General features: G+C 40.6%; 1 protein-coding gene across 1 annotated transcript in view; it reads left to right on the forward strand.

Moving 5' to 3' along the window:
- The first annotated feature begins 1665 nt into the window (after positions 1 to 1665).
- Positions 1666 to 18437, forward strand: part of EXT2 (exostosin glycosyltransferase 2) — a 75217-nt gene continuing 58445 nt past the window's right edge. The window contains 7 exon segments of the mRNA XM_010147140.1: positions 1666 to 1903; positions 1905 to 2204; positions 2381 to 2470; positions 7407 to 7523; positions 10986 to 11181; positions 14564 to 14703; positions 15548 to 15641. Coding sequence (XP_010145442.1) covers positions 1686 to 1903; positions 1905 to 2204; positions 2381 to 2470; positions 7407 to 7523; positions 10986 to 11181; positions 14564 to 14703; positions 15548 to 15641 — 1155 coding nt within the window. The 5' untranslated portion in view covers positions 1666 to 1685.

Below are 18437 nucleotides of genomic sequence, written 5' to 3' on the forward strand. Positions count from 1 at the left end.
GCTCTTGCCGCGGCTGCAACATCCCGTCCCTTTCTGCCACCCCTGGCTCTTCTGTCTTAGTCCCGTTGCATCTTATCCTCCAAATGCGAGCACACCTTGCCCTGTGCCTGCGGCTTGCTCAGGTGGATTGTGTGCTGTGTCAACGCGATTAAACGATTCCATGGATGGAGAGTTACGTTTCATTCAGGTTTCTTCCTCCAGGCTTAGGTCTAGGTAGCTTTGCTGAGTGATTCAAGTGCTTGCAGCAAATGCGTAATCTTTGTCATAATGCAAGTGGTTCTGGTGCTATAGCAGGAAGGAGGAATAACATGGTTAACAGAAGCGTATGGAAAGTTTTAGTTTCTTACGATGAAAGTGTTAGAAATGTAGCGTTCTGGCATCTCTTCTGATAACAGCATCATGCTTGTATCGTCTCGTACAGTAGGCTTTAAAAGCTGTCTCTAGAATCAGGAATGTAACTTGGTGAGAGCAACTGTTAAAAGTAGGATATTTATTAGCGTCCGAGGTTATGTTTGTGCTGCTGTATGTAAGTGCAGTCGCTTCATCCTAACAGTCTTTTGTTAAGAACTGCCAAATAAGCATAACCCGATATGTTACAAAGACCTTATAATGCCTTATTGGTACTTCTTTTATTCATATTTGTTGTTTACTCTGTAGTTGACTGAGACTTTCTCGCTCACAAAGGAAGAAAACATCCCGTTTGTCCAAAGAAAAATACATAATTATACCATCCACAATCTTCTTCTGGAAAAACATGCTCACTCCCTTTATAAAGCTCCCGCCATTCAGGTTGGATTTATTTATTACAGAAGCTTTAGTTGAAAACCTAAACAGGTTTTGCATGCAACAAATAGCTGATTCTTCAGTCTGTAGTTAATATAAATGGCCTCTTGCTAGAACCACAGCTCTGTGTGTAAAAACTTGTAAGAAACTTTATAGATGGCAGGAGTTGTCTGACTCTGCTTGTGATACTTTGTATTACATTATGTACATCACTACAGGTGCTATTCAGACTACAGTGAACTGTTATGTAAATGCTTTTCTTCATGTGGCTGCTGTGGCAGCTCATAGAACACTTTTTTGCCCCAAAACGTATATTGACAAGCTAATTCTTTTCTTGCCAGAAGTAGTTTAGCATTATTCTAGTCAGATGTGGTGGGGTTCTTGCAAAATTCACCTTGCAATCGCCTTTACATTAGCATCAGTATCATGATCCTAAGTTCTGTGTCATGCCCAGTTACAAGCCCTTTGCAGGGTATCCAGGTTGTTTTTCTTCACTTGCAGAAGAGCATTTTGGGTTTTTTATTGGTATTCACTGTGAATACATGTAGACATAGGTGGAGTGGCACCTGTGAGGACTCACTACTTCTGCAGTGTCTGAGATTTCTTCCTTTTCTTGCTGCCAAAGCCATGTCCTGTCCTGTGGCTGTTAACTGGCCAACGTCGTTCTGTTACAACCAGGCCCAACAGATCAGCCTGGTGTTGTCCCAGTTGGGGTCTTGCATTCCAGTGGGACATGTGAGCATCTGAAGAAATTTTACTGTAATCTGCCGAGGCAAAGACCATGTCTTGAAAGGGTTAACTGGATGTTTCTCTGCACTGTGATAACTATGTATCACTTCTGGAGTTCATCCTAAAACTTCACTCTTTCTGTTTTGTAGAGACAAGAGATAATTGATTCCATTATGTGTGCGTCGGCCAAATATAACACCCGGGGTCCAGCCCTCATCCCAAGGATGAAAACCAAACATCGCATCTACTACATCACTCTCTTTTCAATAGTTCTGCTTGGCCTAATTGCCACAGGAGTGTTCCAGTTCTGGCCACACTCCATTGAATCATCCAGTGACTGGACTGTTGAAAAACGCAGTGTCCATGATGTGCCTGTGGTCAAGCTTCCTGCTGAGGGGAGACCTCAGCTGCAGGATGCACACCTGCTTCGATGTCTACCGTTGTGGCTTCAATCCCAAACACAAGATCAAAGTATACATCTACTCACTGAAAAAGTATGTGGATGAATACGGGACGTCGGTGAGCAACACCATTTCCAGGGAATACAATGAGCTGCTGACTGCCATCTCCGACAGTGAATTCTACACTGACGATGTCAACCGGGCCTGCCTTTTTGTGCCGTCCATAGATGTCCTCAACCAGAACGCGCTCCGTATCAAGGAGACAGCTCAGGCTTTGGCACAGTTATCCAGGTACTTACTGAAACTTCAGTGTGTGAATTTAAAGAACACAAAGTAGAAAAATCTAAGGGTGATGCAGGAGGGGAGGATGCAGTGAGTCAATGCCGGCCGGACCTAGGCTTTGACCCAACTTACCATCTGTATGTAGAGAGCACCTTTCTAATTGTCTGTTTCTTCTTTTGCCTTAGGTGGGATCGAGGGACAAATCACTTGCTCTTCAATATGCTGCCTGGAGGGGCACCAGATTATAACACTGCCCTAGATGTTCCTAGAGATAGGTATGCGTCTCGCTGCGTTTGAGCGCGCAGATCTGGGTTGAAATGCCATTGAAGAAGCAGCAAGCTCAGAAGTGTGGCTGGTAACAAAAGATGTGCTCCTTAACCTTTACAAAGCTGGAATGTGACTTCCTCTCTTCTCAAAAGTGAGGAGTAGAGAAGGCTCTGTCTTGTACAGGACAAGTGTTTGCTCCTGAAATCTGACAGTTTAGCCCCACATTTAATTTTACACAGGATGTGGCTGCAACATTTGCTCTTAACTCTTGGGTTTGCTGTAAGGATGGAGAATCTCGAGGTTAGACCTGTGTCTTGTGTGTTACTGAACCTGAACGATTTACAGAATGTCTCATTTGACGCAAATTAGAAGTTCAAAGATGATTGTAGATGCAGCTTTCTGATAGAAGTCACATGCTTCAAAGGCATTTTAAAGCAGCTGCTCTACTTGACAAAACTATGATGAATTTCAATAGCTTTTGTTATCTTAACAGTTATACTGTATTAGTAATTGGACAAATGCTCTGTTACTCTCTGGCAAGTGTGTTTTCTAAATATTTGTTAGAAACTTCAAAGGTGTGAATCCTGATCTCTATTTTCACTGGCAGAATAGTTTACTTTTGGAAGAGGAGAGGAGGTTGTAAGGCAAAGAAAATTGGAGTAAGATAAGCTTACTTAGCTTAGATACTGCTACCAAATATCTTTCTACTAGATTAGCCTCTATGTGCTTAGTTCTGCTGCGTTAGGTCCTGTGTGACCAGTCCCTGTCTTGAAGGTCAAGGTTAACTTTCTTCTGCCAATTGTCAACAAAATCTTGCCTAAGATACAGGGTCTTTGCTGAGATGATTATATATGAGTATATCTTGATTGCTGTGCACCAAAGACGATTTAAAACATCCTTCAGTGCCAGAACAGGACACAGGGTTTTTTTGGACATGTTCAAAGAGTAAGTTAACTCATTGTAATTACATCACTGACTGTGATGTTTAGCTTTTCATGCCTCTCTAGGAAATGCATTATCTGCGTGTGGGTTAGCCTGAAGAGGGCAGTCAAGCATCGTTCTTATGTAACCAAACCTGTTAAATTTGTTAGTAAATACTTGTATTTGCTATCTTCAGACTTATACTTGTTCAGGGGAATTTTCATTTGGTAATGCTCTGTTTAATGGAACGGATTGCTCTGTGACTGTGTGTTTGTGGATGCATGTGTCTATTGAAGAAGTAGATTTATTAACTGAATTTAGTAAATGTCTGACATGGCACAACTTCTTTTTTAAATTAACCTTGTTGTGTCAAATGTTCGTTTATATTTGGCCTTACGTGTCTTGACTTAGTATGCAGGAAATGTGTGATTTTGGTAGGTGTTTGTTCTAAGTGTTGGTCACGCTAACATCGAAAGCTGAGTAATTTGAATTAAAAAATCAAATGGTTTTTGTCATACACATGTTGTCGTAGCTTGCCAAACTGACTCACCCTGCAGCTGTACAATCACTAGCTGTAATACAGAAGAGAGTTAATAATAGTGTTTGGGATGGAGAAAAGGTGGAAACTCCTTTTTGCAGACAGCTAACAGACAGTGTTCAGTGTAGTACAGAACCTGTGCTACAGGTCACAGGTGCAAAGACAAGGGATCTGTGAAGAAGTCATTAGTCTTGGACCTAGTCCTGAAAGGGCCTGATTGTTGCAGTATGAGTTGCAATATGATTTTGGAGACCTCTAGAGATTTTTAGTTCATGTCTAACAGAAAAGTGACCTGGGTCTGTTTATTTAATTTGAGTATATCCACTTGTGTTAGAGAATGGGTAGTTAACAAAGTGAAGGGCAGTTGTTTGTAGCATCACAGGTTGAGAGACTGCAGGCCAAAATAGAGGTACACTGGCAGAGGTCAGCTGTTTTGAATGACTGGTCTGAACCATACCAGTACAGCGCTTGGGAAGTACACAGGTCAAAGATGTGAAGTTTGCACAGGCAATGTGGCCTGCCTTCTCTGCTCAGCACATGTCAGAGATCATACATAGTTGAGCAGTAGGGTATTGTGAGGGTTGATAGAGTTGTACTCTGTTGATTTGCTGCAGAATGTTAGTCCAGGTAGAATAAGACCTTACATGCAAAGGGGAATCTGGTTGTATGATATTTTTGCATCTGGAAAAGTCTCCAGTTAAGTTACCTCACTGAGGGGTTGTTTGTTTATTCTTTACATCAGATTTCCAAAGACAGTGTAAAAGTCCTTCCTTCCATAATTTCAAAGATGGAAGCCTGCCTTGTGGGCATGGAGGCTATGTTGCTGTATTTGCTGCCGTAACATATGTAATCTCCTGCCATAAAACTTTAAAAAAAATGAAGCTGTTTATTATTTGTTAATAAGTGCTATTGAATTTGGTACAATAATGAGGATGAAAGGATTTCTCTTGCAAAGCTACTCTGTAGCTGCAGAATTGAACATGTGAACTTCTGCTTCAGTTGATGAACTGGGTTTCAGTGACTTGTGAAGTCTGGCAAAAGGCTGATGATGACGGCAGCTGGGCAGAGTACAGACCAGTTGGGGCACTTCCTGGAGAGAAAGAAGGATCAATATCTGAAAAGCAGTGAAAAGCTGCTCAGGAGCAGGCTCACTGAGCAGTGCAATTTAAAGGTTATTTGTCTTGAGTACATTAGGAGTTAATATCTCTACTGCACCGTACAATGAAAATCTGAGTGGAGTTATTTAACTGGTGTTGGTTCCCTGGGGATTTATTTAGGTGAAAGTCTGCATGACACACACCTGCTTTCTCAAGGCTGATGAGGTGCTGTCATGTTTTCACCGGATCCAATTAAAACAATCTGGTTGTAGTTTCCCAATTAGGGGAGGTTAAAAAAAAGGGGGGATATGAAGTGCAAGAACAGCAACACCCAAGCCAATTTTTTCTCCCTGCTTGTAACTGAGTTAATATGGATAAGACACGGAACACACAGCTTCAAGGGCGAGATCTAGTCATAGCAGCATTGTATGTGTCACTGAAGCGGGGAGCATTGGAAAGAAATCCAAAATAATCACTTGATTTGGAACATAAATTCTCACTCAGCATGTACTTGATTTATCATCCAGTTCACGAGTTGATTTCTGTTCCTACCATAGTTTGTGTTCTGAGTGAAAAGTAATAAAAGGCAAGTTGTTTTGATTTTGTAATTATCATCGAGCTGAAATGCATCTCTAATCCAGAGCCTGGTATTTGAAAAGAGTTTCTTAAACGACACTTAGGACTGCTGGCTTGACTACTTGGGTGAAGTCATGTTTATGGCAAAGCATGGTCATGGTGTTTGAACACTGAACAGCTGTGCTACAGGTCAGAGCAGGGAGTGGAGTATCCCGTGGGACATCTGATGGGGGTTAGAACAGTCAGAACATCATAGTGTTTGGGGTGTCATGTTCTGGGGGAGAAATGATAGATCTTGGGTGATAATTCGGTACAACGATAATCTGTTGTATAACTGCTGTGGAAAACTGCTTCTCCAAACGCTATACTAAGGATTTAATTAGTGATATCTGAAAACAAGAATATCAGCTAATGGGTTGTTGGGGCCTCTTCCAGTCTCACCTTGACTTTTTGTTCCGATTACTTGATGAGACGTGCCTGCTCTGACCTGACCTGTGATGGTATGCAAGCTTGCAATAACAAGGCTTTGGGCTGTAATCATAGCAGCTACAATACATACAGCTCCTCAAGATCCTTTCTATAGTGCCTGGTTTAACAGCGTATTTGTGTTCTGCTTCTTTCCACAGAGAAGGAAAGAAACTGGAATTGGAGGAATATTATTCTCCAAACTACTTTGTGTGGTACCTTAAACAGACTCAGTATCCCTGGAGCAACTCAGAGTATAGCATGCCTTGCTGTTGGGTGACAAAGGACTGAAAGTTTGATCAGCTGTTGGAGAAGTCTCACTAAAGAAGCTGAATCTGAGCTTCTTTTGGAAATAGAATGATGTGTTCATGGTGCCACGTGGTCACTAGAGATGAAATAGCAACTGAAAAGCTGATGTCCTCTACTAGCATATTTCAGAGAAGCCTGGTTGGATATAGGAGATAGTGACAAGCCGTTTTCTTCTGGCATTGTGAATGGTGCATTGCTTTCTTGTACATATTCTCCTTTGTTTCTTATAGCTCTTCAGTGTGCAGAGGGTTGTCACATCTAGGAAAAAGCCACAGACAATCAGGGTCATCCTGTTGGGAGGTTGAATTACATCTTAATTTATCAGTCTTTGATTCCCATGCTCTCCAGCACACAGTGTCCCAAGCACCCTCTACTGTTGGAAGTTAGTTTCAGAACATAGAGAGTTCTTGTTGCCATGTTTTCTGTTTATAGCATTTTTGGTGTAGTATCAACATGAAATAAATTTCATTAGTTTGTATGAACACTTTGAAAATGCAGTTGCAACTAACTCCATTTTATTTTTCCAACCTGAGAAGTCCAGAGTCACTGTAAGCTGCCAAAATACTATGTTATTGTACCTGGACTTGTATCTGAAATACAGCATGTCTCCAACACTTCCAGAGCTGTGCTGTTTTAGTGCAGGAGTTGAGGAACATGTTAATTAGTATAAATAATGAAGAATGTATTTCTTTAAAATTTACTTAGGAGATATAAGCTTGCAAAAATACAAAATTATCATGATGATTTCAATAGATTAAATCTTCCTGTATTAATGCAGAAACAGTCCATTCCTCAGTGATCGGATTCAATGGTAAGCATTTTGTTGATGACTAGATCCAGTCTAGCAGTAAGCCCCGTTGATGAAAACTAAAGTGAACCGAAAAACTGCATGAAAAATGCTACTGACAAAAGCTGAGGGAAAAACTTGTCTCGGAACATGCACCTTCTAGATGGTCTGGTAACGATGGTCAGTAAATCGCGCTCCGGAGTTGAACGGTACATGTACTCTGTTTAAACGTGCTTTCTTGTATTTTTCAGAGCTCTGCTGGCTGGTGGAGGCTTTTCCACGTGGACTTACCGGCAAGGCTACGATGTCAGTATTCCTGTTTACAGCCCGTTATCAGGGGAAATGGATCTGCCAGAAAGAGGACCGGGGTAAAGCAATTCCCATAGATTAGGCAAAGTATATTCGTATCATGTTCAATATTGATGCTGATAAAATATAAATGTAACTACTAACTTGTTGGAGGGCTTAGGCAATTTTGTAAGAGTTGCTTTTAATAGACTGTATGGTGGATCCAGTCCTGATGGTTTTGGCTCATCTGCCAACATGTGGTTTAGTTATGAACTGAGGATTTTTTGGGAGTGATTTTGTTTTTCCCATTCCAAAATTGAACTGCGAAGTATGACAGCATGACAGTGCTTCTGGTAGAATTAGATTCAGTATTGCCAGTGAGCTGACAAGATATTTTGAATATAAATAAAAGTAGTTGTTAATGTTTGTGTTCTTTAAAGTGGAATTAAAGCAGAGCAGTAATTTAAAGCAATATGGATTCCCTCATAAATGATGACTTCAGGCAATTTATTTTAGGATATTTAAAAAAATCATTTAAAAAAATGATTAGAAGTGTGCTATACCTCCATTGTGACTTTAAAGAGATAGAAGGGATCATGAGGACCAACATGAGTGCCTCAGGTAGTGTCAGCCAGTGCAAACTTGGAATCAGTAACAGGAGGACCAAGGATGTGATCTTTATTTCTGTATAACTTACGGATACATTCTTCGTAAATCAGTTTAGATGTTTTTGTGGTTCTGAAGTCCTTTCAAAATGACATGGAGTGTTTGGGATGGGAGGAGCCTGTAAATGCAGCTCTGAAGGGAAGAAGTTCTTGCAGAATGAATCTGAAGGAGGTTAGTGTGGTTAGCTCGTGACAAAGAAGAATGAGGGCTCATCTGATTATGGGAATAGTTACACCCAGAGAGTGGAATACTGATTTTGGGTTTTTTCTCTCTTTTTAAAGTAATGGAGTAAAACATGAACACATACAACTTCCCTGACCATGTATTTGGATGTAAAGCAAGAGAAGTGGGAAATAAACCACTGATTTTAGCAGGGAATGTAATTAGCCATAATAATGAGCTACCCTGGAAAGTGGTGGTTTCTCTAATTCGTGTCTTCAGAACAAGAGTAGGTTGAAGACTGGAAAACACATTTTAATTTATTGCAGAAGACTGTTCTTCTAATGTTTCTTAAGTGTCGTAATTACACAGCTGAAAGTGTTTCATTGTAGCAAGGTCTTATGTCTGTTACGGTTTAAAAGATGGGCAGACTGAGACAGTGGGGGTGAATGATGTGTCCACTGATTGTGAAGGTCAAATTGAGAAATGCAGAAACTTTTAAGTTCCTTTTTCTGACAACATCCCGTAGAAAATATGTATTATTAAAGTTGAAAGCTGTGACTGAAAGGGCTGCCACTATCGGACACAAAAGGTTATTGTACTTTGGCTTCAGTTGTCTTTTCCTCTGGTAAGGGCAATGCTTCTGCTGTTGCTCTGGGCTGCCCCAGGGAAGATAGCGCAGTCAGTTTGCAGGACAAACTTGTGCAGCAGTGGTTTGCTTTGGTTACACCCTGTATGTTCCTGCTTGTGATGCTCCTGGACCAGATCTGTGTAGGGACATCTGGGTGCATCCCAATTGATTCTTCATAGATCTCAAGTGTTGTTACAGTCCGACAGAGAGTGAAAGCGTGCTTTGTGTTTCTGTCTGGAAAGCCGGAACGCGATGATAGGCTTCAGCACGTACAGAGCCACTTGTAGAGAGAGATGTGCTCAGGTTGTTTATGTCCGTGTAGTCAGTGAACTGCTGTGTCTGGGTTTGGGTCGGATGAGAGAAACTCCCACGTGGGAGCTGATGCAGTGCAGGAGTCCGAGTTCAGTGAGGGTGTTGGAGTGGCCCTGCTCTCAAGGAGCAAGCCGCGGTCTCCAGGGCACCATCTCCTGGCCAGTGAGCGTTCCTGGTTGACACCTGTTCACTGGTGCCCTTGCTTTATGCAGGAGGAGTGTGACAAGGGAACGATGCTCAGCATTCAGGCTTGCTTGGGATAAATTATTACATCCCACTACACTAACGTGTTATTTCCTGGGAGCTGGGACATATTTTCTGTTGTAGCAAGATTTGATAGCTGGATTTTGAATGTCATAGGATGACGACAGTTTTAAGGCAAAATTTGGTTTTAAACATATGCACAAACCTGCATAATTTTTAGCTGGTCATAGGCATTTATTATGGCTCATCTGAAGCCATATTTCCTTTTTGTAAGGCAAATCCTTCTCTATTCCGCTCCTTTTATATGGAGCGGAACTGAAGGGTTTTGATTTTCTCTCCTTTTTAGTTGAATTGTTTAAAATATTTTAAATCCACCTCTTCTAGAAGTATATATTCTGTAGAGCTACTGGTAGCAAGTTGGTAGCAGCTGGAGGCTTGGGAAAAAAATGTTTAAAAAAAATTCTGTTCAACTCTCATCTGTTAATTGGAGCAGCTAAAGTGACCAGCATGAAAATGAGTAGAAGAGGTGAGGGGAGCAGCAGGAGAGGTCTGACTTTATAAAGTGTGTGTTTGTGTGTGTTTTCAGAGCTGTAAATTAAAGATAGCATCACGTGGAGTAGAACTGGAATCCGAAGCGCAGGCCTTGTTTCCTGTGTTCTTTTGGCAGCGTGAGGGCAGGCACTTGCTGTGTGTTCCTTTTATTGGGGAGCCGTGGAGCAGTCTGACTTAGCTGACCCATTTAAGAAGGAAACCAAAGTAGATGAGAATTGAGTAAAACAATTATACAACGTACTATTTTCCAACATTAACATAACTTTTTAAAGCAGTGAGCCCCTCATTTGAGGCTGTATTCCTGTGTGGTTCACATCCAGTGTTAATTAGTGTCTCAAAACACTTCAGTATCAAGGTGTGTTTTAAATATTCATGTTTCTGGAACGTGGTAAGAGTTGAGAGTAAATGGGATAATGGGTCTTCAACTTTGTCCTGAAAATATTGCCTTTACGTTGCTCAAAAAGGACAGAACTGTATCCCAACTAATGAGATGAGGTTGTCTTATTGCTGCTGTCACCGTGTCAAGACTAAATAAGCACAGGGTGGCAGAGTTGTTAGTTCAGCATCTTTTTTCAGTCAAAAATGGTGAGAAAATATATGGGAGGAGAAACTAGCAGCAGCGTTCAGTGTCCTATCTACTTTGTTGTAGTACACAAACACCAAATAAAAGGACAAACAATCCTGGCATCAGTAGAAAGCTGTTTTAATATGTAGCTAAATAATGTGTATTTCAGTTTATAATAGAGGTTATAATGCAAGTGCCTATTCTGATGTAATAAACACTCCTTCCAAGTACAGATTTATTCAACGTTGTAAATAATGCTGAGCCACTTGCTATCCAAGATTTAATTATATTGCATCATTACCCTTTCCAGCTTTGTCTGAAAATACGGTCTTGGCATCGTGTCCACATTTAGTTAATCTCACTCTGCTTTTTCAGGATGGGAGGAAATGTGTTCTAGAGCATCTTGGAAGTAAACTCACAGTGCTGTGGGGTAACCTTGATGTGTTTTTGCAGTCCTCGCAGGTATTTCATTCTGTCATCGCAAATGGCTCTGCACCCAGAATACCGGTCTGAGTTGGAAGCTCTTCAGGCTGAAAACGGGGAATCAGTGTTGATCCTAGACAAATGTACGAATCTGTCAGATGGGGTCCCTGCTGTTCGCAAACGCTGTCACAAGAATCAAGTCTTTGATTATCCTCAAGTGCTTCAGGTAAGGCTGTCTCTCCTGCAAACTTCTCCTTGGTGACTGTCTTAGCTGTGGAACTGCTCCTGTTTAGCACTGGTAGGGCAATTCCTTCTATTTAGTTCACTTGCTGGCTATGTTTTGAAACTGCATAATTTGTTACATCAGCTTGGATATCCTAACTTTTATTCTTATTTTTAAGAGGGCCAAGAACTATATACTCAAACTGATATGCAGACTATGCTGCAATTTGAAAGTGCAACTGCCGTGTAACAGCTTCATGAGATTGGTCTTGGTGGTCTTCTGGTAACACGTGACCATGTCATGAAAAATTACAAAATTATACAAAGATACTGCCAGATCCAGCACCAATTGGAGGAGAAACTTTTGAAGGCAAGACAAAATTGTTTACTATAAAACTGAGGAAGAACATTGGAATCTGCACGCTCCAGAATAATGGCAAAATTACCTTCAGCGGGCATGAATTTGGAATTGATTTCTCACATATGACAGCCCAGGCCTTGCTAGATGAAGCTTGGAACAGAGGATGGCTTTGTCAGTTGGAGGAAAGATTAAAAGGAACTTTAAGAAGCTGATGCATGGATTAATTTGAGGGGGGAAAAAAAAAAAAAAGAGTACTACATTATAGGAGAATTGGTCAGATTATACTTTTTGTATGCAGCTTAGTAGTTAAACCCTACAAAATTATCTCTATAGATATGACAGGCTGAGCTAGAAGGCTTGTCAGCGTGCAGCTATGAAAACATCTAGGTGAAATGTGTTTCATGGCCTTGGCCCAACTTCCAGAGGCCTTTTGATGTGTCAGTGAAGATAAAACTAGATAGCTTTCTCAGACCCCTGTGTCTCTCGGCAATTCACTAACAGAGAGGTGCTTTGGCATGCAGTGTGGTGAAGTGAGTTATGCCATAAGCCACTGTGCTCTGTCTGTGGCCACCAGCACATAATCTGTCTTTGAACTTCAGCAAATGATGGTAAAATAACAAACAAGTTGAAGAAAGGCGAAGTTTCCACCCCTCCTGCTATGTTTTGTAGGAAATATGTCTAAAATTCCTTGTGGAGGAGGGGGAGAGGGAGGAAAGGGTCACCCTGGGTCCTAAACTTTCAGCCAAAAGGAGAACAAAAAGAAAATTGTTTGCTTTATTTCTTTAAATACAGACTGGATTGCTCAAGGATAGCAAATCAGGGAATCTATATCTATATCTTGCTATATTTGATTTTAGAACTCAGAAGAGAGCTGGCACATGCTGAGATTGTTAAAATACTTTCCTTTGCAGAGCCCTGCATCTCCCTTTGGAATGTCTGGCTGATAACAGTGGTGATGCGAGGAGATGTATTTATAGTAACCTTTGTCTAGACAGGAAAAATGGTTATCTGGGCAGATGAGCATGTGTGTCCACATCTGGGCTTCTTTTCTTTTCTCTCCCAGGCCTTAATAGAGTATTTTCCACCTGCTTCTGTGTGATCTAGTGAGTCAGTGGTTAAAATGTGTGTTCATTCTCTCTGCTCCTTCCATTCCTTGCATCCTTCTTTTCCTTCTCTTCCTGTCTGAGAGTGGGGGAAGGGTAACTGTGATCACAGTTCATCCTCTCCAGCGCTGCCCTCAGAGACTTCCTACTAGACAGGCTCTAGGGCTTCTGGGTTGTTAGTGCTTCCTGTTTGCAGTCATCTTCTGGATGAGATTTTCAAGGCTTTTGGTACTAGATGGGTATGAACACAGGTCTTAGGATTGCATTAGGAAACACGTGAGGAGCCAGCAAACCCCCTTGTGTTTCCTAGTTCCATTTTGATGTTTTGCTGCCCTGCTGAGCCTCCTGGCTCCTTTTCCTCAGGCCACAGAACGCAAGCTGGAAATATGTTTTCTTATCTGTGGGAGTCCCTGTAGCAACTTTATAATTTTTCTTTCTTGGACTTAGGGATAATACTGACTTGGGTTTTTTGCTTGTTTGTGTAGCTGAACTCTACAAGCACTTATTTTGCGCTCTTGAGTCTGTAGCAAGATTCCTCAGTGGCAGTGAGAACCAAAGTCCCTATCTACCGAGTGAGTGCAGCATAGTCAAGAAGTCGTCTCTGCTGCAGTTTAAACTCATGGCTCTTTGTCTTGTGTGTTGTGGACTTGAGTAAGTGGATTATATTCCTCCTTTTTGCAACAACTGCCTTTGAAGCTCCCTTTAGCTATCTTCCTCCTGCCCTTACCCCTTCAGAATAAGTAGTTTAGATATAGTCAGTCTTTCCTTGTAGATCATACTTTCAAGGTAAGTACTCATCCTCTTTTTTACCCCTGGAAGTGCGTTGCCCAAGACTGAGCATACTGCTCCGTCTGAGGTCTTTTATTACTGAGAAGAGTGAGTGATTCCTTCGGGTCTCTTAGACTGTACTTCTTTTTGTGTTCTAATACAACCTGTGGGTGAAGTGGTTTGTTTTTTCAACAGCACAACGTTGCTGACACATGAATACACTTTCTTTTCTTGTCCTTTTGTAGGAAATGTCCTCTTCTGCAAACTGCAAAACATAGCCAGTTACTTCATGTAATTGTGTAGTTGGTTATTGTTATCTAAGTGTTGAACCCTATATGTGTTGGTATATTTTAGTCAATTTGTCCATATAATGTCAAACTCTAATCCCGTTATCCATTATGCTTGCTAATCCTACAAAATCATAGGTATTGTCAGATCTAATAACTGTGGTCTTCATTCTGCTACTCGGTTAACTAAGGAACACTGGAATATGGTTGCACCTATGAAGATTATTTGGTCCTTCACTGTTTTACCTGTGAGCCACTGCTAACTGCTTTACACTTAAGAGTTCTGTAACTATAATTTATGTAACTAAAGCCTATGAGGGCTTTATGTAGCACATGATTTCTTAATTTGCCTGTGAAAATGCTCTGAAAGATGTCAAATGCCTTTTAAAGTTGAGATACAAAATCTATTATTTCTCTGCTATCCATAGGGCTGGATTGTCCTATAATGAAAGAAAATCAGGTTGGCTTCATACAGTTTGTACTCAATAAGTTCATGTTGATTGTTGTTCATCTTGTTATGCCAACTTTCAAAATGTTTAATTTACGTTTCCCCTTGAGTTTTCTCAATTAGAATTCTGAAGTTTGGCCATTAAAATAAAGCATAGAACAGTCCCATTAACTGATTTCTTGCCTCTCCACTTACAATATTTTGGAGCCTCTGGAAGATGAAGTTGCATAATTATTTTGAATTAGCTAATAATTGAGAATATGTTGGTTGCATGGAACAAGTCTGTTTTCCTTTTGACTTGTTTTTTTACAAGGGGGAGAGCAGTAAAGCGTGATGCATATATACATACACACATAATAAAAATCTAACATTTCCCTTCTTTTTTCCTCATTTTTGTGTTGGATGCTGTTGTTTGACAGGAGTCTACGTTCTGTGTTGTTCTACGTGGAGCCCGCCTGGGACAGGCTGTGCTGAGCGATGTTCTTCAAGCTGGCTGTGTCCCAGTCATCGTTGCTGACTCCTACATTTTACCTTTCTCTGAGGTTCTGGACTGGAAGAGGTCTGTACCCTCGTTATTGTACACTGAACCACTGCATAAGAAACTTCTTGCAGTCAGTGATTTGAATAAAATCCATGTGATAAATGTACTAGGGGTTACAGAGGATAGAATATAGGGTAAGGTACCTGCAGTCTTTTGCATATATTATGCATAAAAAATAGGAGAGGAAAACAAATGAGGCAGAGATGACAGAGCGTTTGGTTACCCTGTAGCTGCTGCTGCTATTTCTGCAACAGACTTGCTTTATTATCTTGTGTTTGAAATCAGTGAGGACTGGTCTGCTAAAAATAGCTTCACTAGATGCTAAATTGTCCATATTGTGATTCAGATCTTCACCTGAGACTGAAAGGTATAATTATTTAGTAGCTGAATACACTGTGTTAAGAGTTTAGATTATTTTCCCATGCAGGCATCGTGCCCGGTTACGTGATCTTAGGATAATAAGTACAAAAATCACTAGTTTGTGTAGATAACACTGTATATGCTATTACTGTTTGGTCATTCCAAAAAAACTCAATCAACAGCAAGTCAGTGACAATCCAGAGGTGGGAATTCAGGATTTCTGGGTCTCTGTCCCTTCTGTATTTATTAGATTGTCAGTACAGATCTGTCCACAGAGTTTTGTGGCATTATCTATGGGCAGACTGGCTGGTTCTGTGAAGGAACCGTTACTGAGTAATTAAGTACACTGAGAGAAGACTGCTTCTTTCTGCTAGTATCTTCTGAGTGTGTCTTATTAGAATAGGACAAGATTCTGGGTTGGAAGCGCTGTTGACATCTTTTAGTCTAGAACTTCTTTCATCTTGTCTTACCACATGTTTTCTGGGTTTTTTTTTGCTTATAGGGCCTCTGTTGTCATCCCTGAAGAAAAGATGCCTGAAATGTACAGCATTCTGCAAAGTGTCCCCCAAAGGCAGATTGAAGAGATGCAAAGACAGGTAAAATAATGCGCTGTGTTTAAATTATTTTCCTTTATTTACAGATGGAGTGTAGGTTCGCACCTCCCTTACTGTGAAATCTGTTGGTATGTACTCTGATGTTAATACTTTGATTATTTGACTCTCTTCTTTCTTTATGCTAAACATATTCACCGTTGCTTTTCAGTATTGCGTCTCTACCCATCACTAGTGCAGCTGAATGTGCTGAACAGCAGCTGCTGATCAGTACTCTCTTACCCATCAGGTCAGGAAGTTAAGAATATTGTGTTGTGATTGCAGCTGCAGAAGGCAGATTTCAGTTACTCAGCATGCATTTTCTTCAACCTACTATGTTAATGTACAGGCTGCTGGGAAATATATGATAGGATCTTTAGCATCCACAGGGACCTCCAGGATGCCTCCCCATCCTGTTTTGCAGCGGGTCACCTGAAATGAGTCATTGAGATTTTGACTGTCTGCTTTTTTATGTAAAGATCATGTGGCATTTGCCATGGGTGGAGACTGCCAGTTTCTACCAATGTAGTCAATCTCCACTTCCATTAATTTCACTTTTTCTTGTGTCCCCTCTACTTTCTTAATGCATCCTGGGGCGGAAGCTCTCCCTGATTGCAGGTCAACTGTCTGCTCTCATACATTAACATACTTCTGATGGAATCACAGTTTCTTTTTTTTCTACATGGTATTTTATTAAAGAAGTTGTTTAAGAGTCTTGTCTTTATCTCAATAGAAGCTTTGGCTTGTAGATAAATTTTAATTGCTCAAAATGTGAGGAAAACACCAAGTCCAAAATATTTTTAATATTTTAACTCCATTGACAATTCCTCTGAGAGGGAAATTTTTCTTACTTGGTAACTGGAAGACCTGAGATCACAAACTGTCCAAAATCGTGAATGAAATCTGTGTAAGCTGGCTGTATAGTTAAAAGGAAATGTCTTCTAGTTTACTCCAGTTGATGCTGATTCCTGTTTATCAGCTTTGCTGCTATGGACACCGTCATCATCAGTTGCTTTAATTCTAGAGCTCACACACAGAGTGCAAGCTCAGCAGATGAGGACTGTTAGTCGTGTGAGGATTTTCAGAGTGTGAAGAGTTTTGTTGTCAGAATAGGGGGTAGGATTCAACCATGTTGTTCTTTTGGTGGTTGGAGTATGTAAATTCAATTTTTGGGCTGGCAGAGAAGTAAGATGTTAACATATGTTGTAAACTTTTACGTGGGTTCTTTCATCTTTGTCACCTTATTGTACGTGAGCATATAATGGTGTAAGGTAGGGAGATACTGTTATCATTGTTTCTCCTGATAAGGAACTGAGGCATAGTCAAAATAAGAGCTAGGTATGTAAGGAAAACGTAAATTACCTGATCTCAGGTGACATGCATGGTATTTCTGCAGTCAAATTTCTGCAAGAATTATGAAGATATATCCTGTAATTCCCTTACCCCACCTTAGTGACAATGTCATCTTTGGTGTGGTCCTTGTAAAAAGTGACCCAAGGCATTTTTTTTCAGGGTATGGCCTACAATGTTCCAGTTAGTTCTGCACAGAGAGTGCTAAAAGCTGCACGGTGTCTATTAATAGTGGATATGTGTGGAGAAAATAAACTTAGTGGTAAATAGCTTTTCACATCTGAATTCTGTTGCCAACTTCACTTCATTCCCTGTACAGAGTCTGCACATACCACAGCAGCCATCAGGGGTCTCCTTTCTCTTCAGTCTCCTCACACCGGTGAACCGTTTTGGTGGGGCCCACTGGCAGCACCAAGTTGCCACCAGGGAAGGCAGGTGAAAAAGTAACTTTGCTATTACAGCCCCTAGAAACGTGATTTCGCTTTATTTTCTTTCTTTCTCTGGCATGAACATAGAGTTGTTAACACTAGAGAGTTTTGTCTAATAAAGCCTTAAAACTGACGTTAATAATCTGTTAACATGTGCATGGACTTTCATGTTGTCCATTTTGCTAATATCGTAAAATAATCATTTCAGGCTAGTGTTCTCCTGCAGAGAATGCACTTGACATTATGGACAGCTTCAACAGTAATTTTAAAGTATGAAATCAGGAAACAACACTAGTTTGTAAACAGACAAAACAAACAAAACCCCTGAACATTCACAGTGAAACAAACCAACAAAACCTGCCTTAATTCAGATGATCTGTAACTTATCTGTATTATCTGTAACTCTGTAAAATTAAGTTAAAATAGAAGATATTTTAGTACCCAAAATGCGGTTCTAGTCTGTGTCTGGAGTGAATGTTGTTGGATTATAGATGGTTTTCAGTAGCCATTGCCATTAGTTCCAAAGCATCACTGAACATAATGGAAGCTGCAGTCCTATTGACAGAAGGTGGGAAGTATGTTGTTTTTTTTTCTTTTAAAGCTTCCTCTTCCATCTTGATGCTTTTATTGAGGATATAGTTATGTGTTTTGGTAGTAAGAGTATCAGGACAAAATGACAAAGTCTGTCTTTCTGTTGTGAATTTATTTCTGTCCACATATTGAGGATACTTAAACACGTTATCCATATGTTTCATGTCTTGTCAGCCTTATTTACAAGGAGAAGTCCCAGTGTAAGAATTTGTGAAATTCCCTTGCTGATACATGGTTCTATGTTCCAGCTGTCTGATACTGTGAAAAAGGGATACTGTGTGGACTACCAGCATCCTGATTGCTTTTCCTCATTGACAGATATGCACTAATACTCCACCCGTGCCACACATTTTTGTTTCCTTCCTCCTCATCAGTGTCACAGTAGGGAACAGTTGCACACATTATTTGCTGTCTTTTGATTTAAATGTGTAGG

Source organism: Eurypyga helias, unplaced genomic scaffold, assembly GCF_000690775.1.
Source record: "Eurypyga helias isolate BGI_N326 unplaced genomic scaffold, ASM69077v1 scaffold9522, whole genome shotgun sequence".
NCBI lineage: Eukaryota > Metazoa > Chordata > Aves > Eurypygiformes > Eurypygidae > Eurypyga > Eurypyga helias.